The sequence below is a fragment of the Armigeres subalbatus genome, chromosome 2 (assembly GCF_024139115.2).
Source record: "Armigeres subalbatus isolate Guangzhou_Male chromosome 2, GZ_Asu_2, whole genome shotgun sequence".
NCBI lineage: Eukaryota > Metazoa > Arthropoda > Insecta > Diptera > Culicidae > Armigeres > Armigeres subalbatus.
In genome coordinates, this window is record NC_085140.1 from 88,247,931 (window position 1) to 88,272,522 (window position 24,592).

General features: G+C 39.8%; 1 protein-coding gene across 1 annotated transcript in view; it reads right to left on the reverse strand.

Annotated features, from left to right (window-relative positions):
• The window catches only part of LOC134214686 (uncharacterized), a 362,784-nt gene that overhangs the window by 311,611 nt on the left and 26,581 nt on the right, over positions 1-24,592 (reverse strand). Inside the window, exon 4 of the mRNA XM_062694006.1 lies at positions 14,213-14,342. Within this exon, the coding sequence (XP_062549990.1) occupies positions 14,213-14,342 (130 nt within the window). The remainder of the gene's footprint in view (positions 1-14,212; positions 14,343-24,592) is intronic.

Genomic DNA, 24,592 nt, shown 5'->3' on the forward strand with positions numbered 1-24,592 from the left:
CCTCCAGCAATGCAGGTGATTGAGCGACACATCGCTGATCGACAGGTTTGACGATCGAGGTTTTCGTACTGCCCGTCATTTAACTCTCGTTGTAAAATCTTTAAGATTCTTTTTAGGGGTGACAGCTCAAAATGTAAAAAAACAGTATTGGTAGTTTTCGTAATCGTCATGCGAAAGCGAAAACAGTTCCATTTTCATTTTCAAGAGACCAAATCAAATTGTAGCGGGTTCCCGTTGACCTGTCACATTACAAGCAGTCATGATGGGAATGTTTCTTTGTTTTAAAATCTAAATTGCTAAATAATTTAATAGAAATTGCTAAATAATTTTAATGATTACATTGCTCCTGTTTTTTCGAGTTAGGAGTAACATAATTGAAGAAGAAACAGCTTGTTTACATTATTTGGATGCACTTTTATAAAATAAAAATCCGCGAAAATTTGGCGGAATTCCTTTCCTTGTTTATGTTTTCTTTGAAAACGGGAGAGATTAAAATGTAAATATCGCGTGACCTCTTTCAATAAAAATGAAAATCTCAGTACTGGTAAATAAAAGAGCGTAAATAACGACACCATGAAGTGTATTTACGTAGCAAGACCATGCTAAGGGTGTCTGGGTTCGATTCCCGGTGCCGGTCTAGGAAATTTTCGGATTGGAAATTGTCTCGACCTTCCTGGGCATAAAAGTATCATCGTGTTAGCCTCATGATATACGAATGCAAAAATGGTATCTTGGCTTAGAAACCTCGCTCTTAATAACTGTGGAAGTGCTTAATGAACACTAAGCTGTGAGGTGGCAATGTCCCAGTGTGGGATGTAATGCCTATAAGAAGAAGAATAAGAAGAAGAAAAAGCGTATTTACCCTGAATCGTCAATTATTATATCATTATAGGCGTGATTCGAATAGGCTACTAACATTCGGAAGATATGTTTCATATGTCAAACACGAATTTATTTTTAAGTTCAAAAAAGTAAACATCAATATATTCTATTGAAAATCTTGTCTTAATGTAGGTAAAAGTCCAAACGCCAAACGTTGTAGGTTCTTTGCCATCTTTCTCAACGACTAATCGTGATTAATAAAAGTGATAGTTGTGGTAGTCTTTAATTTCATGAATATATGAACGCATATGTATCAGATGTTTATCTTGTTACGAACGATCCATTCAGGCTTACCATCTACATCACAAAATGAGCCATTGTTTTTCTGTTCGCTGACCTGAATCTTCGAAGATTAATACCCATTGAGCCATGTTGTGATGTGACACCAATGACGATCAAGTATTTTTATGTGGGTTCTGCATAATGTATGATAAAAGCGGAGTTTTATATTCATTTGTTACTGATGGTCTATGGAGGCAGAACGTACCGATTGTGTGCCGAAGATAATATCGCTTCGATGGTTAAATGCCTAATAATCCGAAGCACGGTGGTTTTTAGCCACAATGGCATCAAACAGCAGCCTACTTGTGGCTGATAGCCCTTCAGTAATTGTTTGTCGCATGGATTACATCCGTTCAATATGAAACAAAAGCCTTGAACTTCAACATTGATTAATGCTATGGAAAGTATATTCCGTCATTTTGAAACATCAATGAGTACTGATAGGCAGTATGCTAGTCGGTTATGATGAACCATGCAACTCAGTTTGACGAATTAATGTGTATATAAGAACGCGCCATATTTAAAGATAAAACCCAGAATAATCCACCTAGCGGTGATGGTGCCTTTCTCGTGTATTATAAAATGTAACAAGAAAAGCACATAAGAGAGGTCAAAATTGCACTTTAGAGAGATAGATTCAGTTATTTCCATCAATTCACATTTATTTGCGTTCATTTGAATGCATTTCAGCAGATTAAGGACACACATTTTTTAGGAGCCCCCTATATGTATGGCGCTTGTGATTCAATGTACAACTTGTTTCATAACTTTTGAACGCAACGGTCGATCGTTATCGTATTCAATAGCGATCAATAAGGCTTTACCCACTGTCGAAAAAAATGTTTTGTTAGAAAATCGATGAGGATTACTATATGAAAAAGTTGTCTAATGTTGTATTATGACAACGTTGCTCTAGGGGAAGTACTTTTGTGTGATAAAGCATTTTAAAAAAATCTAGCTTTCGTTGAAATTGATTTGTTTATTTGCCATTTAGATCTCTGACAGAATATTGAAATTGATTTCAGCTTCCTTCAAAAAATCTTTCTAATGAAGCATTTAAAAACAGCTCAAGCTTGCTCAGCCTTCTTTTTTTGCAACCACAATATGAACAAAATTTTCCTTCTCATAATAGACGAACCACTCGAACACTGTCAAACATGCCATCATCGAACAATCACTTCAGCCGATGTAGGAGTTTCCCGGAATATGGAAACGTCTTTCTGCAGCAGGAAAACATCATTCATCGTACCGAATCCCACAGATGGCATTCGTTTTCATTACACGTCGGTAAACAGCTTGAATCCATTCGTGGCGGGGGAGGTCACAAACACAATCGAAATGGCCGTCCGTCGACACCATCCGGCCCCATCACGCACCCGTGCATTGGTTGGTCATGGTCGGTGAATTAATGGACCTGTCAGATTATCCCACTTGGACCACCACCAAAGCAGGGCTAAGGACGGTGGCAGCAGACCGAGCTAAGAGCCAAACACCCTTTCTGAATGGTCATCCGGAAAACTGACAATCCGAACCGATGAATGATATTTGGTATCAAAGCGTATGGTACCGAAGCGTCAAAGGGATGCTATTTTTTATGAAGAGCAAGCAATCAAGAGACTTCCTGCTATTTCTTTCTATTGCTTTTCCTTTTTGGTGAATCACTTTTCCACGTGCTTTGGCCGCATAAGTTCTGTCGGCGGAGTCGGTTTACAATAACGTACTACATCCAAGAGTAATTTCAGTAAAAATCTGGCCTTATTTCAAAAATATGTAAAAAAAGGAATTATTTATAAAATTCAAAAAATAAATCCTTCCATAAGAAAATAATTTAAAACTTTTAGCATAATACTCCATTTTACTGTTACGTCATCACCTCTCCTATCTCTATTTTACCTGTTAAGAATTAGAAAACAACAAAACCAAACTTGACAGGTAGTGGTTTTCTTGTTTTTAAATTTTTAAAAGAAGATTCCTACAATATACTATCCAATTTCAGTACACCACTTGATTGTAACTTCACAAGTACATATTTCAAGTCATCTCCATTGTCCATTGTCTCGTACTTGACTCGATTTAATCAAAATGGCTTATATTTGGCTTATAATGGCTTATATAATTATCAGCTGAGAAGCTTTTCTCCAAACTAGACTATTTTAGTCTTTTCTCCAGCAGTTTGCTATTTAATGCAAAATTTAACTATTATCTTTATTCTTCGTGCTAAAAACCAATAGCATACGAAGGTAGAATTAACCATTGTCGACAGCTATGGAAGACCTTAAAATGAGTATTGAAGAAGAGGGTGACATCGGTGACGATGAGTCCACGACCGAGATAGACGTCGGAGCGGATACTCCAAACTGGATCAACAACGTGATGCTAGGTAAATACAATAATATAACACCTGCTTTTTGGAGCTTATGGTTAATAATAGTAAACTATTGATATAATGTGATACGGATGCTTGTGTAACCATTTGCTCTCTGGATACATACAATGAGCGGTTAAGCAAGCAAATCATACTGCCGGATAATAGATAGTTTTATGTTATCTCTGGGAAATCTGATAGTGTTCTCGGTAAAATTAATGTAAAAGTAAGGGTAAATGATAATTCTTTGACTCTCTGGTTACTAATAGTTAAATCTAAAACGAGCTTCATACCACTATTAGGCCGGGACTTGCCTAATTTTATATGGCCAAGATGTAGAGAAACTTTCAAACTCAACTCTTTGAGTGAGCGAGGAAGAGAACTGTGGATTAAGGTGAATCGCGTTGGAGCCCAATTTCAAATCTACATAGCACTTTTGAGGGCACATAACTTGAAAAGTAAACGACAGACAAAAGCAAAAAGTAGTTTTTCACTTTTGCTCACTTGCAGCATACATGAAAAAATGGTTTCCAGATGTGCTAACCGCCTAAATATTCACATTTGTGCGAGCAAAAACGCGAGGTGAGAGATAGCACGGCCATTGTGGCTGCCATTTTTGGACGCCGCCGTAACTCACCTTAAAAACACAGTAAACGAACTTCAGAGAGAGAGACTTTGCTGTAACATTCGATGATGATTTAAAAGAACCCATCAAAGATGTTGTAGTGGACATAAAGATGAACCAAAACGCGATTCCTTTTGTACATATCCCTTACGCAGTAGCATTCAAACACAGAGAAACGGTAGCTAAACATTTAGAAGATCTTGAACAAAAGGGTATACTAGAAAAAGTTGAATACGCCGATTGGGTAGTGGTGGTTAAACCGAATAAAAAAGATATTAGAATATGTATGGACGGGTCTAAAAAAGTAAATCCATTTATAATAACACATCATTACCCGCTCCCGGTAATTGAAGAGCTGATAACAAATAAGAGCGGAGCAAAAAAAAAATTGCTCTTATCGATTTAAAAGCATTTTGCATTTTGTTGCAAGTAAATTGAATGAGGGTAAGTGCATTAAAAGTGAGCTAGACTTTTTTACGCGCTTTGCTCTTCTAGACTACCCGTGTGTCAGAAACTAAACACCGCTGATTTATTAGAAAATCAATAGAGCTCATTCAACAAATTAAACTATTTAGTCGACGATCGAAAAGTTACACTTAATTCACTTAATTCGAAAATTATAAGTGAAGAGTCCGCGAAAGACGTCCTATTATCAACCGTACTAAAAGATATTCGATTGGCCAAGCCATGTTAAGGAACAAACATTAAAGTACTACTATGCTAAAAGACATGAGCTAGACATACAATCTGGGTGCATAATATTTGGCGAACGAATAGTTGTGCCGAGTTCTTTGAAACTTCCTTCCCTTCAATTGTTGCATTCGAATCATTGTGGCATTCAAAAAATGAAGCAAATAGCTAGACGTTTTATGTATTGGGATGGTTTCGGCTCAGATCTTACGTCAGATCTTCGCGTCTTAACACACGGCAAAGGAGGGCCCCTCCGTCGTACCACCCTGCCAGTAATGGTCTGGCGGAAAAGGCAGTGCAAACCACAAAAGCGGTGTTAATAAAACTAATCGAGAACGAATCTGCTTCATCGTTACATATCGAGAATGAAGTAAACAAATTTTTACAAATCGACAAACTCCTACACAGAGGACAAAATAATTACAAAGGAAAGTATCTTTTCTTTTCTCCCTCGTACAGAATTATCGAGAATCAAAAATTATAAAAGTCTATTTAACGATGACGGTAAAGATCAAATAGTAAAGAAAGATTTTAATCGTAACGAAAAAGTAATTCACACGTTTAAAGCAAATGGGCGAGCAATCAGGTCCAAAGCGACTATCGAACAGCTCATAAAAATCAGTTAAAACAGCGGTTCTCAACCTTTTTCTTTCCATTTTCTTCTTCGCACTTTTGAATTAATTGAGGTACCCCTATTCTTTGCTGTAAATGAAAATAAGTGTAACTCATAAGGTATATGAAAAATGGAACTGAAAATAAACGGAATATAGGACTCTTCATAAAGTTGGCTGAAACTTTCATTACTCCGAGCTCTTGAAGAGAGGTTTCCGAGCTTCTTGAAAGACGACTTTCGAGCCACTTAAAAGAAGGCTTCTGAGGCTTTGGTCCGATTTGCGAAATAAAATCAAATTAAACTTAAAAATGACAGTTCAATAATTTTTAAATAACCCTGCTCGCAGAGCAAGATTACTTTTGACAGACGTTGAATCATTTTCGATAGATGTTTTGTTGGTCTTGCTGGGTAGCACCAGCCATTCTTATCAGCTGGGTTCTTGATTTCATAATTTCCGAAATGTCACTTTTAAGTTTAATTTGATTTTAATTCGCGAATCGGACCGAAGCCTAAGCATCTTGAAATGACGCCTCTAAGCCTCTTGAACGTAAGCATCCAAGCCTCTAGAAAGATGAATTCCAAGCCCCTTGAAGAGAGACTTTCGAGCATATCGAATGAAAGCTTCCGGGCCTCTTGAAAGGAGGCTTCTAGGCCGCTTGAAAGAAGGTTCCGGGCATCTTGAAAGGAGACTTTCGGTCCTCTTAAAAGGAGGCTTAAGGGCCCTCCTTAGCCGTGCGGTAAGACGCGCGGCTACAAAGCAAGACCGCTGAGGGTGGCTGGGTTCAATTCCCGGTGCCGGTCTAGCCAATTTTCGGATTTGAAATTGTTTCGACTTCCCTGGGCATAAAAGTATCAACGTGTTAGCCTCATGATATACGAATGCAAAAATGGTAACTTGGCTTAGAAACCTCGCAGTTAATAACTGTGGAAGTGCTTAATGAACACTAAGCTGCGATGCTTCTCTGTCCCAGTGTGGGGATGTAATGCCAATAAGAAGAAGAAGATGGGCCTTTTGAAAGAAGGCTTCTGGAGCACTTGGAAGGAGTCTTACAGGCCTCTTGAGAGGAGGCTTCCGGGCCTCTTGAAAGGAGGCTTCCGGTCCTCTTGAAAGGAAGCTTCCGGGCCTCTTGAAAGGAGGCTTCTGGGCCTCTTGAAAGGAGGCTTCCGGGCCTCTTGAAAGGAGGCTTCCGGGCCTCTTTGAAGGAGGCTTTCGGGCCTCTTGAAAGGAGGCTTCCGGGCCTCTTGAAAGGAGGCTTCCGGGCCTCTTGAAAGGAGGCTTCCGGGCCTCTTGAAAGGAGGCTTCCGGGCCTCTTGAAAGGAGGCTTCCTGGCCTCTTGAAAGGAGGCTTCCTGGCCTCTTGAAAGGAGGCTTCCGGGCCTCTTGAAAGGAGGCTTCCGGGCCTCTTGAAAGGAGGCTTCCGGGCCTCTTGAAAGGAGGCTTCCGGGCCTCTTGAAAGGAGGCTTCCGGGCCTCTTGAAAGGAGGCTTCCGGGCCTCTTGAAAGGAGGCTTCCGGGCCTCTTGAAAGGAGGCTTCTGGGCCTCTTGAAAGGAGGCTTCTGGGCCTCTTGAAAGGAGGCTTCTGGGCCTCTTGAAAGGAGGCTTCTGGGCCTCTTGAAAGGAGGCTTCTGGGCCTCTTGAAAGGAGGCTTCCGAGCCTCTTGAAAGGAGGCTTCCGAGCCTCTTGAAAGGAGGCTTCCGGGCCTCTTGAAAGGAGGCTTTAGGGCCTCTTGAAAGGAGGCTTTAGGGTCTCTTGAAAGGAGGCTTCCGGGCCTCTTGAAAGGAGGTTTCCGGGCCTCTTGAAAGGAGCCTTGCGTGCCTCTTGAAAGGAGGCTTCCGGGCCTCTTGAAAGGAGGCTTCCGGGCTTCTTGAAAGGAGGCTTCCGGGTCTCTTAAAAGAAGGCTTCCGGGCCTCTTGAAAGGAGGATTCCGGGCCTCTTGAAAGGAGCCTTGCGTGCCTCTTGAAAGGAGGCTTCCGTGCCTCTTGAAAGGAGGCTTCCGGGCCTCTTGAAAGGAGGCTTCCGGGCCTCTTGAAAGGAGGCTTCCGGGCCTCTTGAAAGGAGGCTTCATGGCCTCTTGAAAGGAGGCTTCCGGGCCTCTTGAAAGGAGGCTTTCGGGCCTCTTGAAAGGAGGCTTTCGGGCCTCTTGAAAGGAGGCTTCCGGGCCTCTTGAAAGGAGGCTTCCGGGCCTTTTTAAAGGAGGCTTCCTGGCTTCTTGAAAGAAGGTTTCCAAGCCTCTTAAAAGGAGGGTTCCGGGCCTCTTGAAAGGAGGCTTCCGTTCCTCTTGAAAGGAAGCTTCCGTGCCTCTTGAAAGGAAGCTTCCGGGCCTCTTGAAAGGAGGCTTCCGGGCCTCTTGAAAGGAGGCTTCCGGGCCTCTTGAAAGGAGGCTTCCTGGCCTCTTGAAATGAGGCTTCCGGGCCTCTTGAAAGGAGGCTTCCGGGCCTCTTGAAAGGAGGCTTCCGGGCCTCTTGAAAGGAGGCTTCCGGGCCTCTTGAAAGGAGGCTTCCGGGCCTCTTGAAAGGAGGCTTCCGGGCCTCTTGAAAGGAGGCTTCCGGGCCTCTTGAAAGGAGGCTTCCGGGCCTCTTGAAAGGAGGCTTCCGGGCCTCTTGAAAGGAGGCTTCCGGGCCTCTTGAAAGGAGGCTTTCGGGTCTCTTGAAAGGAAGCTTCCGGGCCTCTTGAAAGGAGGCTTTCGGGTCTCTTGCAAGGAGGCTTTCGGGTCTCTTGCAAGGAGGCTTCCGGGCCTCTTGAAAGGTGGCTTCCGGGCCTCTTGAAAGGTGGCTTCCGGGCCTCTTGAAAGGAGGCTTCCGGGCCTCTTGAAAGGAGGCTTCCGGGCCTCTTGAAAGGAGGCTTCCGGGCCTCTTGAAAGGAGGCTTCCGGGCCTCTTGAAAGGAGGCTTCCGGGCCTCTTGAAAGGAGGCTTCCGGGCCTCTTGAAAGGAGGCTTCCGGGCCTCTTGAAAGGAGGCTTCCGGGCCTCTTGAAAGGAGGCTTCTGGGCCTCTTGAAAGGAGGCTTCCGGGTCTCTTGAAAGGAGGCTTCCGGGCCTCTTGAAAGGAGGCTTCCGGGCCTCTTGAAAGGAGGCTTCCAGGCCTCTTGAAAGGAGGCTTCCTGGCCTCTTGAAAGGAGGCTTCCAGGCCTCTTGAAAGGAGGCTTCCAGGCCTCTTGAAAGGAGGCTTCCGGGCCTCTTGAAAGGAGGCTTCCGGGCCTCTTGAAAGGAGGCTTCCGGGCCTCTTGAAAGGAGGCTTCCGGGCCTCTTGAAAGGAGGCTTCCGGGCCTCTTGAAAGGAGGCTTCCGGGCCTCTTGAAAGGAGGCTTCCGGGTCTCTTGAAAGGAGGCTTCCGGGCCTCTTGAAAGGAGGCTTCCGGGCCTCTTGAAAGGAGCCTCCGGGCCTCTTGAAAGGAGGATTCCGGGCCTCTTGGAAGGAGGCTTCCGGGCCTCTTGAAAGGAGGCTTCCGGGCCTCTTGAAAGGAGGCTTCCGAGCCTCTTGAAAGGAGGTTTCCGGGCTTCTTGAAAGGAGGCTTCCGGGTTTCTTGAAATGAGGCCTCTAAACCTCTTGAAAGTATGTTTCCGAACCTTTTGAAAGAAGGCTTCCAATCCCGGAGACAAGCTGAAAGTCTAAAGACAATAAAAAAGGCTTCAAATCATCTTGGAAGGAGTACTCCGAGGTGCTTAGAAGGTGGCGGTGGCTTTCGAGAAACGCAGAAAGATGCTTCCAATACTCTTGCATTGAAGCAACCGAGCTTTTCAGAAAAAAACCTTCATTTCTCAAATGGAGGGTTCCGAATGTGACTCCAAATTATAGTTCAGAAGCATATTCTTAACATATTATTCAACATTTTGTTTCAAATAGGTAGATTACATAGAAGATTTTTAAAATTTATTCATTCGTCGTCCTGTTCTTTTGATCTTTTGTTCGACAACCCTGCATCCACTGTGCTGGGTGTGGAAGGCAGGATTCGATAGTCTCTGAATTACTGATTGCCTGACAAGACAAAATTCTGAAATAAAAAAATACATATAGGGTAAAAGACCCAATAGTGGATGAACTAAGCACGTTCTACCCCTTTCTTTTGGTTCACACTAAGCCTATACTTCATTTCACTTACCTCAAGGGTGCACATGAAAGTTTATTAATTATATTTTATCCGAAAGGTGTTCTAATGGCAGCAGCATCCATCATTGTTACCTAAAATGGTACCTCCAATTATTGGTACAGTGTTCCAATAGTTGCGGTATTTTTTAATTCGTGTTCCTATAGTTGCGAATCCCATTGTTTTCATATGGGACTCGCAACTATAGGAACACTACCACAACTATTGGTGCAAAGCAGAGAAAAGGATAAGGTATTTTATTGATACTTTACCAATTTTGATGCAATTCTCGACCCGTTTTCCTCTATTTCGTGTAATGACAGGTCACCAAATTGATATACTATATGGGTTGCTGCGTTAAATACGTAGATTGTGTAAAAACGACACTACCGCAACTATAGGAACACCCACGACTATGGGAATTTTTACCCTATCAAAACTTCATCAATAAGTTTTGATTAAAATTGTGATAAATCCGCCATTATGATTTTTTGTCCGAGGTACCCCCTGGGCCTGGCGAAGGTACCCCCAGGGGTACATGTACCCCAGGTTGAGAACCGCTGAGTTAAAATGTATTCCGCAGAAACCATTTGTGTTGAACAATTTCTTAGATAAGAAAATTATGTTGAGCTTTTTAGTGGAATATTTTCACCTGTCATAAGACGAGTTTAAACAATCCCATTGAATTCCACCACTTAAACTTGACTCGACTCGAGTCAAGTACGAGACACTGAAGACGGCCTTACTGTTGAGGTCGAAATACGTATCTGTCAAGATACAATTAAGTGGTGGAATTCAATGGGATTGTTTAAACTCGTCTTATGACAGGTGAATTTCTTAGATACCGATAATCTACAAAGCAAAGACAATGGAGAAGATTCAAAGTCAGGCTCTACTAGAAGCAATTGTAAACTAGGGACAAAACCAAAGCTAAAATTAAACGAAACATTACGTCGCTCAGCAAGAATTCAAAACTCAAAATACAGAAATATGAACATAAAATCTATAATGAAGGAAAAGAAAATTTAAAAAAAAAACAAATTTATCAAAACAATTGAATTTTGTTAGCATAAGTAAATATTATAAAAAAAACCAGATTAATCCACCTAGCGGTGATGGTGCCTTTCTCGTTTCTTTCGAGTGAGTTATTTCTACGCACTTTTGGTTTGAAAAAAGTATTTTGGGCATAGCTTCTGAGCCCATAGTCCGATCCGGCCAATTTTCAATAGGAAACAATGGGACACGATTGCGAGCAAATCGGTTAAGGATAGGTCCCTGAAAAATGAGTGAGAATTTTGTACGTGTTTCGTATATAAAAAAATGAATTTTGGTCATAGCTTCAAAACCCATAGTCTGATCTGTCTAATTTCCATTACGAAACAATGGAACAAGATTCTGCGTCGAATGTGAGAATGTTTCTTGTAAAAAAAATGTGTTGGTCATAACTCCGAAGCCCATAGTCCGATCGGGCCAATTTTCAATACGAAACAATGGGACAAGATTCTGCGAGATCGGATAAGGATAAGTGTCTGAAAAATGAGTGCGATTAGTTTGCGCACACACATACACACACAGACATCACTTCAATTCGTCGAGCTGAGTCGATCGGTATACAACACTATGGGTCTTCGGGCCTCCTATAAAAAGGTCGTTTTTGGAGCGAACATATAGCCTTTACGTATACTTTGTATACGAGAAGGGCAAAAAGTAAAAGTTGAATTCAAATAAATAAATTGTATTATCTAAGAAAATTTTACGTAGTAGATAAGTTGATTTATATTGGATTAAGTGATTTTAGGATTAAGATGAAGGTATTTGATTGGAATAAGTATAAACACTATAATGAAACAAAAGTTAAACCGTCTAAGACGACACTGACAAGACACTGAAGACGACCACACAGTTGTGGTCGAAATACGTATCTGCAAGGATAACGAAAACTAACTGGTGGAATTAAATGGACAGTACTTAATTCGTCTTAGACGGTTTAATACATTCCACTAAACGAGCTTAATATATTTTTCTAACAAAAGTTAATTAAGATTTTAAAGGGGGGAGATGACCCGAGCGGCACAAGTTAGGCAATAATGGTTGCATCACTTCATTGTGACGGAAACAGGTCATATATAAGTTGCAGTGACCCATGTTAAACATGTGTGCTGCTAGGGGGAGAGTTGATATGAGATAGATCTCACCATACTCTTTAGATGCTACATAGTAGTAGTAACAGTAATTAATAAAGCTTAGTTTGGATTGACCCTCGCAAGAGTAAAGATCGTATATTTCTTGGAATTTATTCGAAACCTCCAATAAGCAATTTCCTGGTCGTAACAGATACGAGTGCGATTGAAAAGAAATTCAAGAATCAACCTTTACCGACAAGCTGTGATAAAACGCCTTTCATTGATATGGCTTTATTTCTGTCGTCACATGCCTGTGGAATGTAATTGGAAACCCTGCGCCTTTAAACCGAATTGAATTTCGACTGATTTAAACCGAACGCCTTCGCGCGGTTTGAAGAACCTTTGAGTGAAGCATTTTGCTAGCAGAAATTGCGATTTTTTACTTTAATTTTAGGGTTTTCTACGGCATACATTAAACTCTGAAATATAGATATTGCAGACGATTAATTATCAAATAATTGAATTTTTATTGAATTTATCCGCGATTTCAGCTTCCGAACCAACGAAAAATGCAAAAAGATAAGAAAACTTAAGTAACGAAACATGTCCGGCCACTGCGAAGAGTTGCGAACAGGCAAGCGGCAAGTAAGTGTGTCAATAACTGCTTCAAGTTAAACAGTTGTGGTACACATCCCTTTGGGAGCACTAGTTGTCACTGGGCTGGCGATAGCAATCGGCGCTACGACGATATTAGAAGCGCAACACTGTGGTCTGTGAAAGAGGGAAGGCTTTTGTTGACAGGTCGTTTGCTAGCTGCCAACGAATAATGACGATTTATGATCGTCAGACCGAGCGCAGACATTCTCGGTATACATGTCCTACCGTGGCCGTGTGGTCATGGAAGCAAGATGTGCCAGTGCCCGCCGTGCCATTCAATGACGACTCTGGTGGAGACGCATGGTGCTTGATAAATTATCTCACATTGCGAGCCGAGCTATGCAATGATTTTCCTTTGAATTCATCAGCTCAATCTCAAGTGTTTTGGTCGTTGACATGCCGCTACAAAGGAGAGTCATTTGTCAGTTCTTACCCTCGTCTTATTCGTTCTTGAATGGGAGACGTCATATGGTGGAAGCAGCATCTGTTCCTTCTGGCTTAACGCTTCGGGTACTTTATTCACGCTTTCTTGCCTAGTTTTTTTTAAATTCTATTCAGAAAAGTTCAAAGAGCTTATAACGGTTGGGATTGAAAGCTCAAACTCATTTTTCATCAGTATCTTCAAAAATGTTATTCAAAAAAAATATTTTATCCATTGATCAAAATACATTACTTTTTTACAGGTAATATTTATAAATATAAATGAAATTTTCTCCATTTCGTTAAAATAAGCATGTGAAACCGCTATAATTCAAAAGCATGTCATTCAAACAATAAATAGCATTTAAGTACAAATAAAACTTCTCTGAGATGTTCTATTTAGTTATATGTACTATTCTTTCGGTGATGTACAAATATTGGCGCTACTCTATGCAACTAGAGTTCAAGCGTATTCTTTTCAACTATTGAATTATTTGAGAAGGGTATTTTTTTTTCAAAGAATTTCTGAGTCTTATCCCGCTTTGACGCGATGCTTAACTACTTGATAACAGATCATTTTACTTTACTGAATATTGACTATTCAAGAAAATTCGTACAAACATTTTCGTTTTAGATTGCTGAAAGACACGAACAAATTGAGTTTTCAAATGTTTGAACATTTAAAACGATTTTTTGTTTCACAAGTTATTATTAGACATTACAGAAACACTTGCTAACGTATTTTGCACTCAATTTGAATATTGAAGATTACAGTTCTATAATTATTGAACAAACATGAACTGATCGCACCAGTCTTCGTAAGGCGGTAGGTGACTATGCAAATGGAAAAAGACAGTGCATTAAACAAATAAAAAAAACATGCTAAAGAGCGTTATATAATATTAATCGATAACGTATTTATCATGTATCGCAAAATGTCACCCAGATGTCATAGCGATGAAAAATCATCTATCACACACTTGAATCAATAGTAATAAAAGCTGCCATTATTCCATTATTGTTTTTCCCGCTTTGAAAACATAACATTCCCTCATATCAGAAATATGATTTCCATCCCCATGCTGACAAGTCGCATCAACAAGTCGATAAACACTGAACGGCCACCCCAAGTCGCATGAAACATAATCCTCCTTTGTATAAGCTTTTAAAATGTTCCTGCTCCGAACCCATCCCAGAGCGGTGCGAAACACTTTATGCTCCACTTTAGTCTACATTCCGCCGTTTATCAGTCGGTTCCAGGAGAAGCAACAATCGAATGGAAAGCTTTCATCCGAGCACGTGGTTTTTCCCTAAAACATTCGCGATTGCTGCCGTGCGCAGAATCTCTCTCTCGAAAACTGTTTTCGGAAAAGCACATCGCAAACGAGACAAAAGTATTCTGAGCTTGTGCTATAAAGCTCCCAGAAGGTGCCATAAAAGCACTGCTTTTTGATATGAGGAAAATGCTCTACTCACCCATATCGTCTATAATGGGCGCCATCCGCAGGGTGATTCCGACTAGGAGTAGGCACATAATCAGCAGTAGAAAGGCGGTTGCTATAATTGTCCAACGAGCGCGCTGGGGAAGATCATCCGGATCTATAACCTGGCAATTGAATAGAAAAAAAAAATGAATTAGTTGTATATTTTGCCAAAATTTTCAATAAACTGGACATCAGGTGATTTTTTTCTAATGAAACTAAAAATAAGAATGGAAAAAGAATTCAAAGCAATTCAGCATTAATCCTCAGCATGGTTGGTATTTATGTGGTGCATATAGCTTAAATACAGTCATGGTGGAGTAAAGGCCGGCAAAAATGTTATTAAACATAGAAACTGGAGCCCTTGAATAGACAAATTTCAATAAATCGACGCAGATTGACTCGATAATTTTGCCAACTTTTCGTTTATTACATAGTATAGTATGAAGCTTTGCCTCAACTGTAGATGATAATCACATAATTAGAGATGTTATCAGAATTGTTACGTAACATTACGAAGGCTCGATTTTCTCTACATACCTGGTGATACAGGAGTTTCAATTCATCATAAGTTCTGTCATCTACTTTAGAAAGCGCATGTAATTAGATTTCATATCTGATGCAGATTGAAAATGTAAAACAAATCTAGGTGCGAGATTTTCAACTAATCCATTCGTTTTGAGATCAGTTGTGTTTATATGTATAAAAAGGCATGAATGGTCATTCAGAAATCACCAAAAATGCAAACAAGTAGGTGAGTTGTGAAGAAATTCAAAACGGTTGTACATGAATCGATCTAGAGTGCAGTGCTGCAGTATTTGGCATTTGAAAGGCAAAAGTGCTTATCCCGAGCAACGCAGGGTCGCAGTTTTGAATATACATCTTTGTGTCTTCGGGACAGCTGTAGGAAAAAATAGCTTCAAAAATCATTCTACAATAACCTTAAGTTCTATACGTTCAAGGGAGCGACTCCTAACATTATGTTTTCTTGGGCTATGGATTGTTATTCTTTTGGAATAATGATCATTTTGTGTTACAAACTATTTTATGGGCCATTAAATTTTAGCCAATGCACATTACAATCATTTTTCAAGATGAACTGCAATGATACTGTGATAATTGTGGAATTATCAGGAGTTAATTAAGAAGTGGGATCTCCAGTTGTCTTGCGAGCAAAAGCGTAGGATTGCCAATCTGGAGATGGCGAGCTCGATTCTCGGTCCGGTCTAAGATGTTCTCCTGTAAACATTTCATGATGAACAGTACCTTTTTTAATATTTGCATTTCTCGTGATCTTATGACAATAAGCCTAATTAATATTGTACACTAGGCCAACATGCTGCGATCTCTCTCGGGTTTTATTTTCGATCTGTCAACCATTTAGTTGATTGCAGCGTCGCACTCTAGATCGATTTCAATTTAAACCTGATGCCATCAAGTTGATGGCTTTTTCAGAACACAGAAAAACGTTGTATTTTCACAGTTTTCCAGCTTTCCCCGTCAAATCAATCATCTCTTAGGCTGTGAACCATTCCATCGATTCACTTAACTTTTAGTTAAAATTTGACAGTTCGATGGTTATTTCTTTGTGGTTAAATATAACCCTGCTCCGGAGCATGGTTAGATTTAACAGTTCGATAGTTAAACTTAGTTCGCGTAAAAATTAGCTCCAAATCTATTTTTGTTCCAAATAACTATCAATCTGTCACATCTCAAATGGGTCGACTTCGGGGTAGAATTTTAACCACGATGGGAAAACAATCATCGAAATGTCAAAATTTTACTAAAAGTTGAACGAATTGGTGACAAGGTTCACAACCTTAGTACATATAAACACAGTTGATCTCAAGATGAATAGATTAGTGAGAAAATCTTGCAACTCGGTCCATGCGTTTGTAAGTTGTGTTTATTTCGAAGGAAATGTGAGCTCATTTTTATATAAGGAGAAGACTAGTCAAACATCGGACAGGTTCGGGTTACTCGGGTTGTTTTTTTCGACCTAACTGCCAATCGTTTATATAGAAGAAGATACGCTGTTAAGTATTCCTTCGGGAATACCATGAAAAGATTCACTTAAGGTTCCTTCAAAAATTTCTTCAGGAATTGCTTCACGATCTCCTCCAGTGATGTCTCCAGAATGTTTTCTTGAAACTCCGTCATTAATTTCTTCAGTAGTTGGTTCAGGAGGGTGTGTATTTCCTGTGAGAACATTAGCAAAAATCCTGAATTATGCTTACTTCAGGCTGTCGGTAAAAAAGCAAGGCCTTGAGAAGATGACTGGAATCTATTCATGGTACGGTGTAGGATTTTTTTGCTGCTTTCCTATGCCCATGAGCATCATCGTGTTAGTTTTATGACACTGGAGGGCAAAAATGGTGAATCTACTTAGAACCTCGCATAATAAATGTGGAAATGCTTAATGAACACTAAGCTGCGACAAGGCAATTTTCAAATAGGGAATGTAACGTCAACAGAAAAGTTCACACGAGAGAATAGAGAAAGACACATGTGGAAATCCTATAGAATTCTTCAGGAGCTGATAAAGGATATTTTCAAGGAGTTTCTCATCCTAAAATAAGGAATTGATAAAGAATTCTTGTTGTAAATTAAAAATCTGGAATAATAACCCCCCCCATCCCAGAATTATTAGATAAAAATTAACAGAAATTCTTGTAGACGAAACTGTCCAAGTCCTGTCGAAGATTTTCTCATAAGTCATGAGGGAGAATTATCTAGAATATATGGACTGAGGTGAGTAATTCGCTAGGATCATCGGAGGATAAATTTCTCTAAATTCCTGGAGGAGGAATTCCTCTTAATTTTTAGGGAAGGGATTTTGTATGAAGAATTGCACTGATCTTTTGGAGGGGCAATTCTGCCAAATTCCTGAACGAGTATTCCGCAGAATTTCTTGTAGAGGAATTTCCCAGAGTTTCTGAAGCAGAAATTCTCCAAAAATTCAAAAGTAAAAATATTTACAATTCTTGCATATTGAGTTCGCAGGATTTCTGAAGAAGAGTTTCTCCTAAATTTCTTCATTTGATTTCTCCAATCTGTGGGGAATATTTCTTAAGGATTTGAGAAAAGGAATACCGTGGTTGAGGGGGGAGGGTAGGCTGCAGTTTTTTTTGTGGAGCAATTCACTAGAACTCCTGAAGGGAAAAGTGCCTTAAACTCCTGAGGGAGCAATTCTGTAAATTTTCTGGAGATGGAAGAATCTAGAATGATTGGAAAAGCAGTTTTCCAGAATTAATGTAGCAGGTAATTGAAAAAAAAAATGACAATCTGCAGTGGTCCAAAGTTTCCAAGAATTCCTGAATGAAGCATTTTCTGTATTCTTGTAATATGAGTTTCCCAGAATTGCTGGAGAAGAAATTTCTTTGGGGAGAATTTTCTCATAATCAAATAAAAGGAAGTCCCTAGCATTCTTAAAGGAGCAATTCTTCAAAATTCTTCAAGTGGGGATTCTCCAGAGTTCTTGGAAGAGTAATTCCCAAGAATTCCTGCAGAAATAATCGCTGGTGACCGAGTTCGTAGAATCCCAGAAAAGAAGATTTCCGGGAAAAGAAATTTTTTTTGAAGGGCTTTCTCAAAAATGGTACCAGGAGGATTCATAGTTTGGTACCAATTATGTAAACAGGTGTTCGCCATTATTTCTAGCTCTTTTGTGTGAAATGGTTCAATGGTGGTTTTATCATTGCCAGAAATGCTATGTTGATCACCGTATCACCTCATCTGTTGGCACATTACATCAAAATGTCTGTCATCAGTGGCGGGAGATTCCCCAGTGCCGGACACATGAGCCATTTCACGAAAAACTCTCCAATTATCCGGATTATGTTTACTTGTATACCATGTATACAAAATATAATCATAAATGATTCATACTAACCATATTGAACACGTTTATCGACGAGGTATTTTGATGATGAATTTTGGTAAAAAAATTCACGGTTCAGAAAAGTGTCGGTGAAGTACCGGACACTATAGCAAGTACCGGACACTATAGTATATCTATATATATATAAATGAAATGGTCTGTGTTCGTATCCCCATAACTCGAAAACGGCTGGATGGATTTTCTTCATTTCTTCAGCAAGTATGTTGGTTATCGTTTCCGACGGGTTTATATGATATTTCCTAATGCGAAAATTACGAGAAACGTTGAGTAAATCGTGAAAAACTAAAATTATGAATCGTATGGAAACATTGCATGGGCAGTTCAGAACGCGCCTGTCGCCTACTTTGCAGGACAACGTCTGCCGGGTCGACTAGTATAGTATATAAGTGAAAAGTACCGGACACTATAGCATCATGTTCAAATGTAACCAAGTTCCTGTTACATGAGTGAAGACATCATTCAGAATAGTAATATTTTTCATTAGCTTCAAGTTGTAGATATTAAAATGTGTTAGTGTGTCGACTCTCCAGCTAAATTTCTTACTCCAAATTCTTTCATTTTTCAATAACATCTACAATTTTTGTGTCTGCTTATTTCTGTAGCTTTATGATACCTTAGCAAGAAGAAACAATTGAATTGAAGTAAGTTTAACAAAACAAGAGTACATACAGGTTGGCGTTTTGATCACATAAAAAATCTAATTGTCCGGACCCAGGATATAGCTACCGCATACAGAAATTGATTGTACCACAGTTTCATTATATATCTAATAAATCATGATCGTTATTTAAAATATGGCTAATTTTGACCATCTCCACTTAAACAGATAACATTCGATTGATTTTAATATTGTTGATTCAAACTTTCTAAAGTAAAGCGAAACATGAAGTTTTTTTTTGGAATATTCGTTCAATTTCAAATTGCGTACAAAGTTTACAACGCAACATGAGGATTTGATATTCCATGCAGGTTAAGGACTTTTCGATAGCTTTCTTTTGTACTACATAAGATGGTGTAGGGAAATCTGCAAGTGTCATTTTGAGAAGTGTCCGGAAAGTGTTTTTGGGAGGTGTCCGGCGCTGGGGGATCTCCCACTAATAAAATCAGATTTCCAAAAAAAAAATACCTCATCCGGTAAATCAGAGGCGCAGCGAGAAAATTTTGTTGTGAAAGAGGGTGGAATTCTGTATTGAGATCGATTAAGCAACTAAGAGTTATATTTGTGTCCGCGTCGTTCAAATACAATGATCTAGAATATTTTCGTTTTCTAAGCTTTTTTCGTGAAGCAAAATAATAAACACTACGCTTTTCCAATTTTCACGAATAATTAGAAAAGACCCGTTAGAAAAGAATCCTTCAACAGTTCATACACATATTTGCTGGAGTATGGCTTTTTTCAATCGTTTATGCTGATTGTGGTGCATAGAATTGAATTGGATGAAACGTACAACAATTTTTCCTTTTAAGTTCATCCAAAAATTACCTGGAGGTTAGGCCTTGATGTCTGCACGCGTATCCAGCCAGTTGGATACTTTATCTCTTTTTTAAAAATGGATAATGCATGGTATAATCCTTAAAATAAAATTGGATATGCTCTCCAATTCCAGATCTTCCGAGAATTTCCTTGAGTATACTGCTGCTAACCGCAAGTCAGACTTATCTGGATACGACATCCATATAGAGATAAGTCTGACTTGCGGTTAGCGGCAGTATATGGCCTATTGGCTGTTAGATCTTTCCAAAAATGGTTTATGCTCTATAACCAAATTGGATAAGCCTTAAACAAGAAGTCAAATGCTATTTGATTGAAATGCTCACTAATAGTGGGGCCTTCTTTGGCCGTGCGGTAAGATGCGTGGCTACAAAGCAATACCATGCTGTAGGTGCTTGGGTTCGATTTCCGGTCTGGTCTAGGAAACTTTCAGTTTCCTCGACTTCACTTGAGCATAAAAGTATTATCGTGTTACCCTCATGATATACGGATGCAAAAATGGTAACTTGGCTTAGGAGCCTCGCAGCAAATATTATATATTAACAATATAGCCCACTATTGCTAAAATCAGGCGAACGCGACAAAAGTGCTCCATTGGATGGCGGTCAAACTATCAAATCACAGACACGCTTGAAGGCGCATCATTGCTTCTATATCGACGCTTAGAAGCGCATCGTTGAGTACTTGAGTACTTCGGACTAACTTCCCAACTAACAAAAAAATCCGGTCATTATCTCGACAGACTTTATGAAATGGGTTTATTGCCTAATCGACCTCATATGCAAACATTTGATACTAGCATGCATAAAATTTCTTGTAATAGCCCTTTTGCCAGCTCATGGAGCAGCTATCCAATTATCAGTTTGGACTTGGGTCTGATGAATATATAACAGACCAAATACTCAAAACGTAGGCGAACCAGTAGAAGACGTTAATGGCTGTCTCCAGGTAATATAAACAAATATCACAGCAAATGTTCTTAAAAATTTATTCTTTACAATATTTATGAATTGAAGGCCGATCTCGATGTGGTCGTTCGGGATCTGTTGGGGCTCATGGATGAGCAAGCATAAATCAAGAGAGAAACGCATGTGTCTAATAGCCGGTTACCGTGTATGGGAGCTCACTTCCCATGCTCCATACATGAGTTTCTCTGGTTTACACCCTTTTTAGCTTCATCTTCGCTCCAAAGTCCCGCATGTGCGCTTCCGGATCCGGACTTCGGATGCTAGCAAATGGGGGTGAGCCCTCGAGACCAGGTCATCCTATCGAAGATTTCTATTATTTCTTTCCAGGGCGAGGCTTACATCTGGCACAAAGAGCACCAGCACAGATAATCTCTGAAACAAGCAACTAGTTTATAATATTTGAAACGACATCATATTTTCAGGGGCTCCAAAGGCCCCACCCTGTGGTCTTCCGGAGTCTCACGAAGCTCGTTATTGACTAAGGTATTGCACGCTTCCCCCTGTTGTTACTTCTTACAAGATAGTTCAACACAAAATCGGAGGTGCTCTTCCCACTAAACAAGCCCGTTCTTGAGTCGAGTAAAGTACGAGACACTGAAGACGACCTTACAGTTGAGGTCGAAATACGTATATGTAAAAATATTACGAGGTGGTGGAATTAAATGGAATTGTGCTAAACTCGTCTTATGACAGTGAAAACATTCCACTAAAAAAGAGCTAAATATTTTTTTTACAAAATCATTACTAGCTAGTCTAACTAATCATCAAACACGGTTCCAAAAATCGATGCTATAAGTGAGACATGCTGTAGGACTTCTTTATTACATGAATAACTGATTGCTCAGCAAATTTTATTTCTTAGTTAGGTACCAAGAATTTGCCACATCACAACCACAAATGACCTCAATTCAACTCATCCAGCTACACATCCATATATGTGTGTGGTTCATTATTCCTTCGCAAGATTCTGACATGAGTCTTCAGTCAACATAATCACCAGCTTAGTTTGGCTACTCCTCAGCCATCAGGTCAGCACCGCCGAACGGATTTCCTCGAGAAAATCCATATGCCTTCCACATCAACACCATGCGACATTTATTGCCAAGAAGCAACAGATGAAATGCAATAAAACCAAGAATTCACACCCAATTGTCAACCCTGCCGCCTTCATTGTCGTCGTCCTACTACCGAAGAAAGCAAAAGTTGGCACACATAACACACAAGGCATCTTTCAACTGTGCCAACCAACTTTTGTGAGGGCGGTTGTTTTCCTCGACTTTTATCACTCCGATAGTCTGAGGCTGCTTTGGAACTTGTTTCATCCCTTCCTGGAATGGTTATCTAACAAAAATATGTAGGTTCCTAATGAGCAATTGTTCTTATTGAATTCATTGTACTGCACCCAAAAAACAAATCTGACAATTATTGTATAATTACAATACAATTCTGTAAGCTTTTTATACAGATATTGTAATAAAATAGTACAAATCTGTAAGATTGCAATACAACAATCGTATTAAAATCTTCCGAAACTGTATATGCCAAATTATTATACAGTTTCTGTAAGGTTGTTATGCAGAATTGTATTAAAATCTGCCATACGCTGGTTGGGTGTATTCACGGTAATGCAATTATATCCAAATTCATTATCATACACATAATTAGAAATTTTGTGTAATGTATCGTCAAAAACCCCTTGAAAAATTTTTAACTTTCAAAGTCCTTGTACTACAAATAAAGCAGTCGGAAAAGATAAGTACTCTACCTCATATCTTGATAGGAACGTATAGAATGCGTTATGCATCCAACTTCACTGAAATAACGATTTGAATGATTCGGAAGAACGAAAAACATGCTTGTGTGGGATAACATGCCACACATGCTTAGAGTTTAGGTTTACCAACAAAAACTTCAAATGTTTCCAGCAATTGTTTTAAAACAAAGTCGTGTAATAAATCAGGGACCATGCCATTCAAAAATAAGCACACCCATGCTATTTTAACGGTTTTTGAATCATATGATATACGGATAGGGTAATGTTTCAAAACCACTCTCTCATGAAATAGTAACACGTTGCTATTTTAGTACTCTTACCCGTCTGAGTATAGGGCGAGTCACGATTTTCAGCCTTAATTTTTATGCTGCAACTAGCAGACCCGACGAACTTTGTTTGGCCTAAAATTGATTTATTCTTTGATTAGTTCTCGAGTTTTGTAGAAATGTCTGCTTTATTTGTATAGCAGCCCCCTCTCCAGAAGGGGGAGGGGTTTCAAACCACCACAAAACATATCTTCCCTTCCAAAACCTTCACATGCCGATCGGTTCAGTAGTTTCCGAGTCCATAAGGGTCAGACAGACAGAAATTCATTTTTATGTATATTATAGCACGCTTTAGCGGCTATGGGGTCTCTCGACCTTGAATTCGTAAACGAGCGGCTTTAGCGCCACCTCAATCAACATTGAGGACCGCCCGTCTGTTTTTGTGCTCAGCAAGAATCCAAACCTCAGGGCATGAAAACAAGTTGTTCGAAGTTGATCGAAGTATGTCACGTATGAAAATGACGCTTTTTTTTCGTTGTCAAATTTTTACTCTCTTGAAATCTCCTTTTTACCATTTAAAACAAATAAATAAAGTGAAGGCTAGGAAAAATAAGTGCAAGTAGGAAACAGAAGTGAATGGTCAAGTCACGGATAAAAAAGATTTGGTGTATCGCGGAATCCAAAGATTGGTGTATTGTGGGACCCACTACGCTCTGGTGAATAAACATTTGCAGAAATAGGTGTCTCACGAAGCGGTTCAAGAAGGAAACATTTAAAAATTGGATGCCGGTTAGTTCGTTCTAATTAGTATTTTTTAGATGGCTTATATCATAACGGTTCCAAATTTGATAACTATGTTTGTTTGATATCGGTTTGGGCTTATTTGACAGAATGCATTGTTTTCTATAATGAGTTATTTGACCTGTTTCTATATTAATTTAAAGTTGAACTTTTTGAATCATCACAGATAGTCTGTCTTTCAACAAGACAAGTTTACAAGACAAGTTTACAAAGATGTTTATGAATATGTATTTTTTTTGCTCTGCTCAAGATAGTTATTGCTCGGTAGTTATAGAATCATTCAAAGTTATCGCATAATTTACATTTTAGTTATGAAGTGTCTTATTTCACAGTCAATAATATTTACGCAAAATTGCAATAACTGAATTGTCATTTTATGATTCATATTTTCATCCTGATAGGATACAATTTTTGATCAAAATTAAATGTCAATTTAAATTCTAAAAATATATAAGGGGGGAAGGAGTCTTAATTTATTTTTGCTCTCTATCGTTTCAGAGAGCGAGCAAAGGCGCTCAAACCTAGGCTAATTAGCCAGGGCGTATTTTTGCCAGAATATGTATTTTTGGACGAGGATTCAGAATATATAAAAATCTCATTTGCCCAAAAATGTTACATATGCAGTTTCTCAAACAAACGGTTCAATTCATTTACGCATGCGCATTGCTACTCACGCTACCGTGGATGGTTTCTTCTTCTTCTCTCTCTTTACCGACCTTTCCTGATGTGGCTCGCTGTCGAAGTGGTATTGCGGCAACTCCACCAAGTGACCGCGAGGTTCGCAACTCGACGAACGGGCTGTTCGATGATGGTTGGTCTTGCGGACGGATGGTGGGGTTCGGACAATAACGATGGTCGAACAATACGGCGTCTCATGGAACGCGCCACCGAAAATGGCAACAAAATGGATTCCGCAGGAGGTCGGAATGATTGTTCGACTGCGGCCGAAATAATTCGGTTTGAAGGTGGCCGGCGTGGCCAAGACGGACGCAATGGTGACGGTGCGGTCCCTTTCCGGTTTACGGACCAAAAGCCGCAACTCGGAGAGTTTTTAACGAGAGCGCGTGGATCGACGAAAATGGTGGCCGAGAGGGTTGGGCGCATCGCATCGGTCGATATCCAGAGGTCGGTTCGAATCTCGTTCTCAAAAACTGGCAATAAGAAGCCATCAAA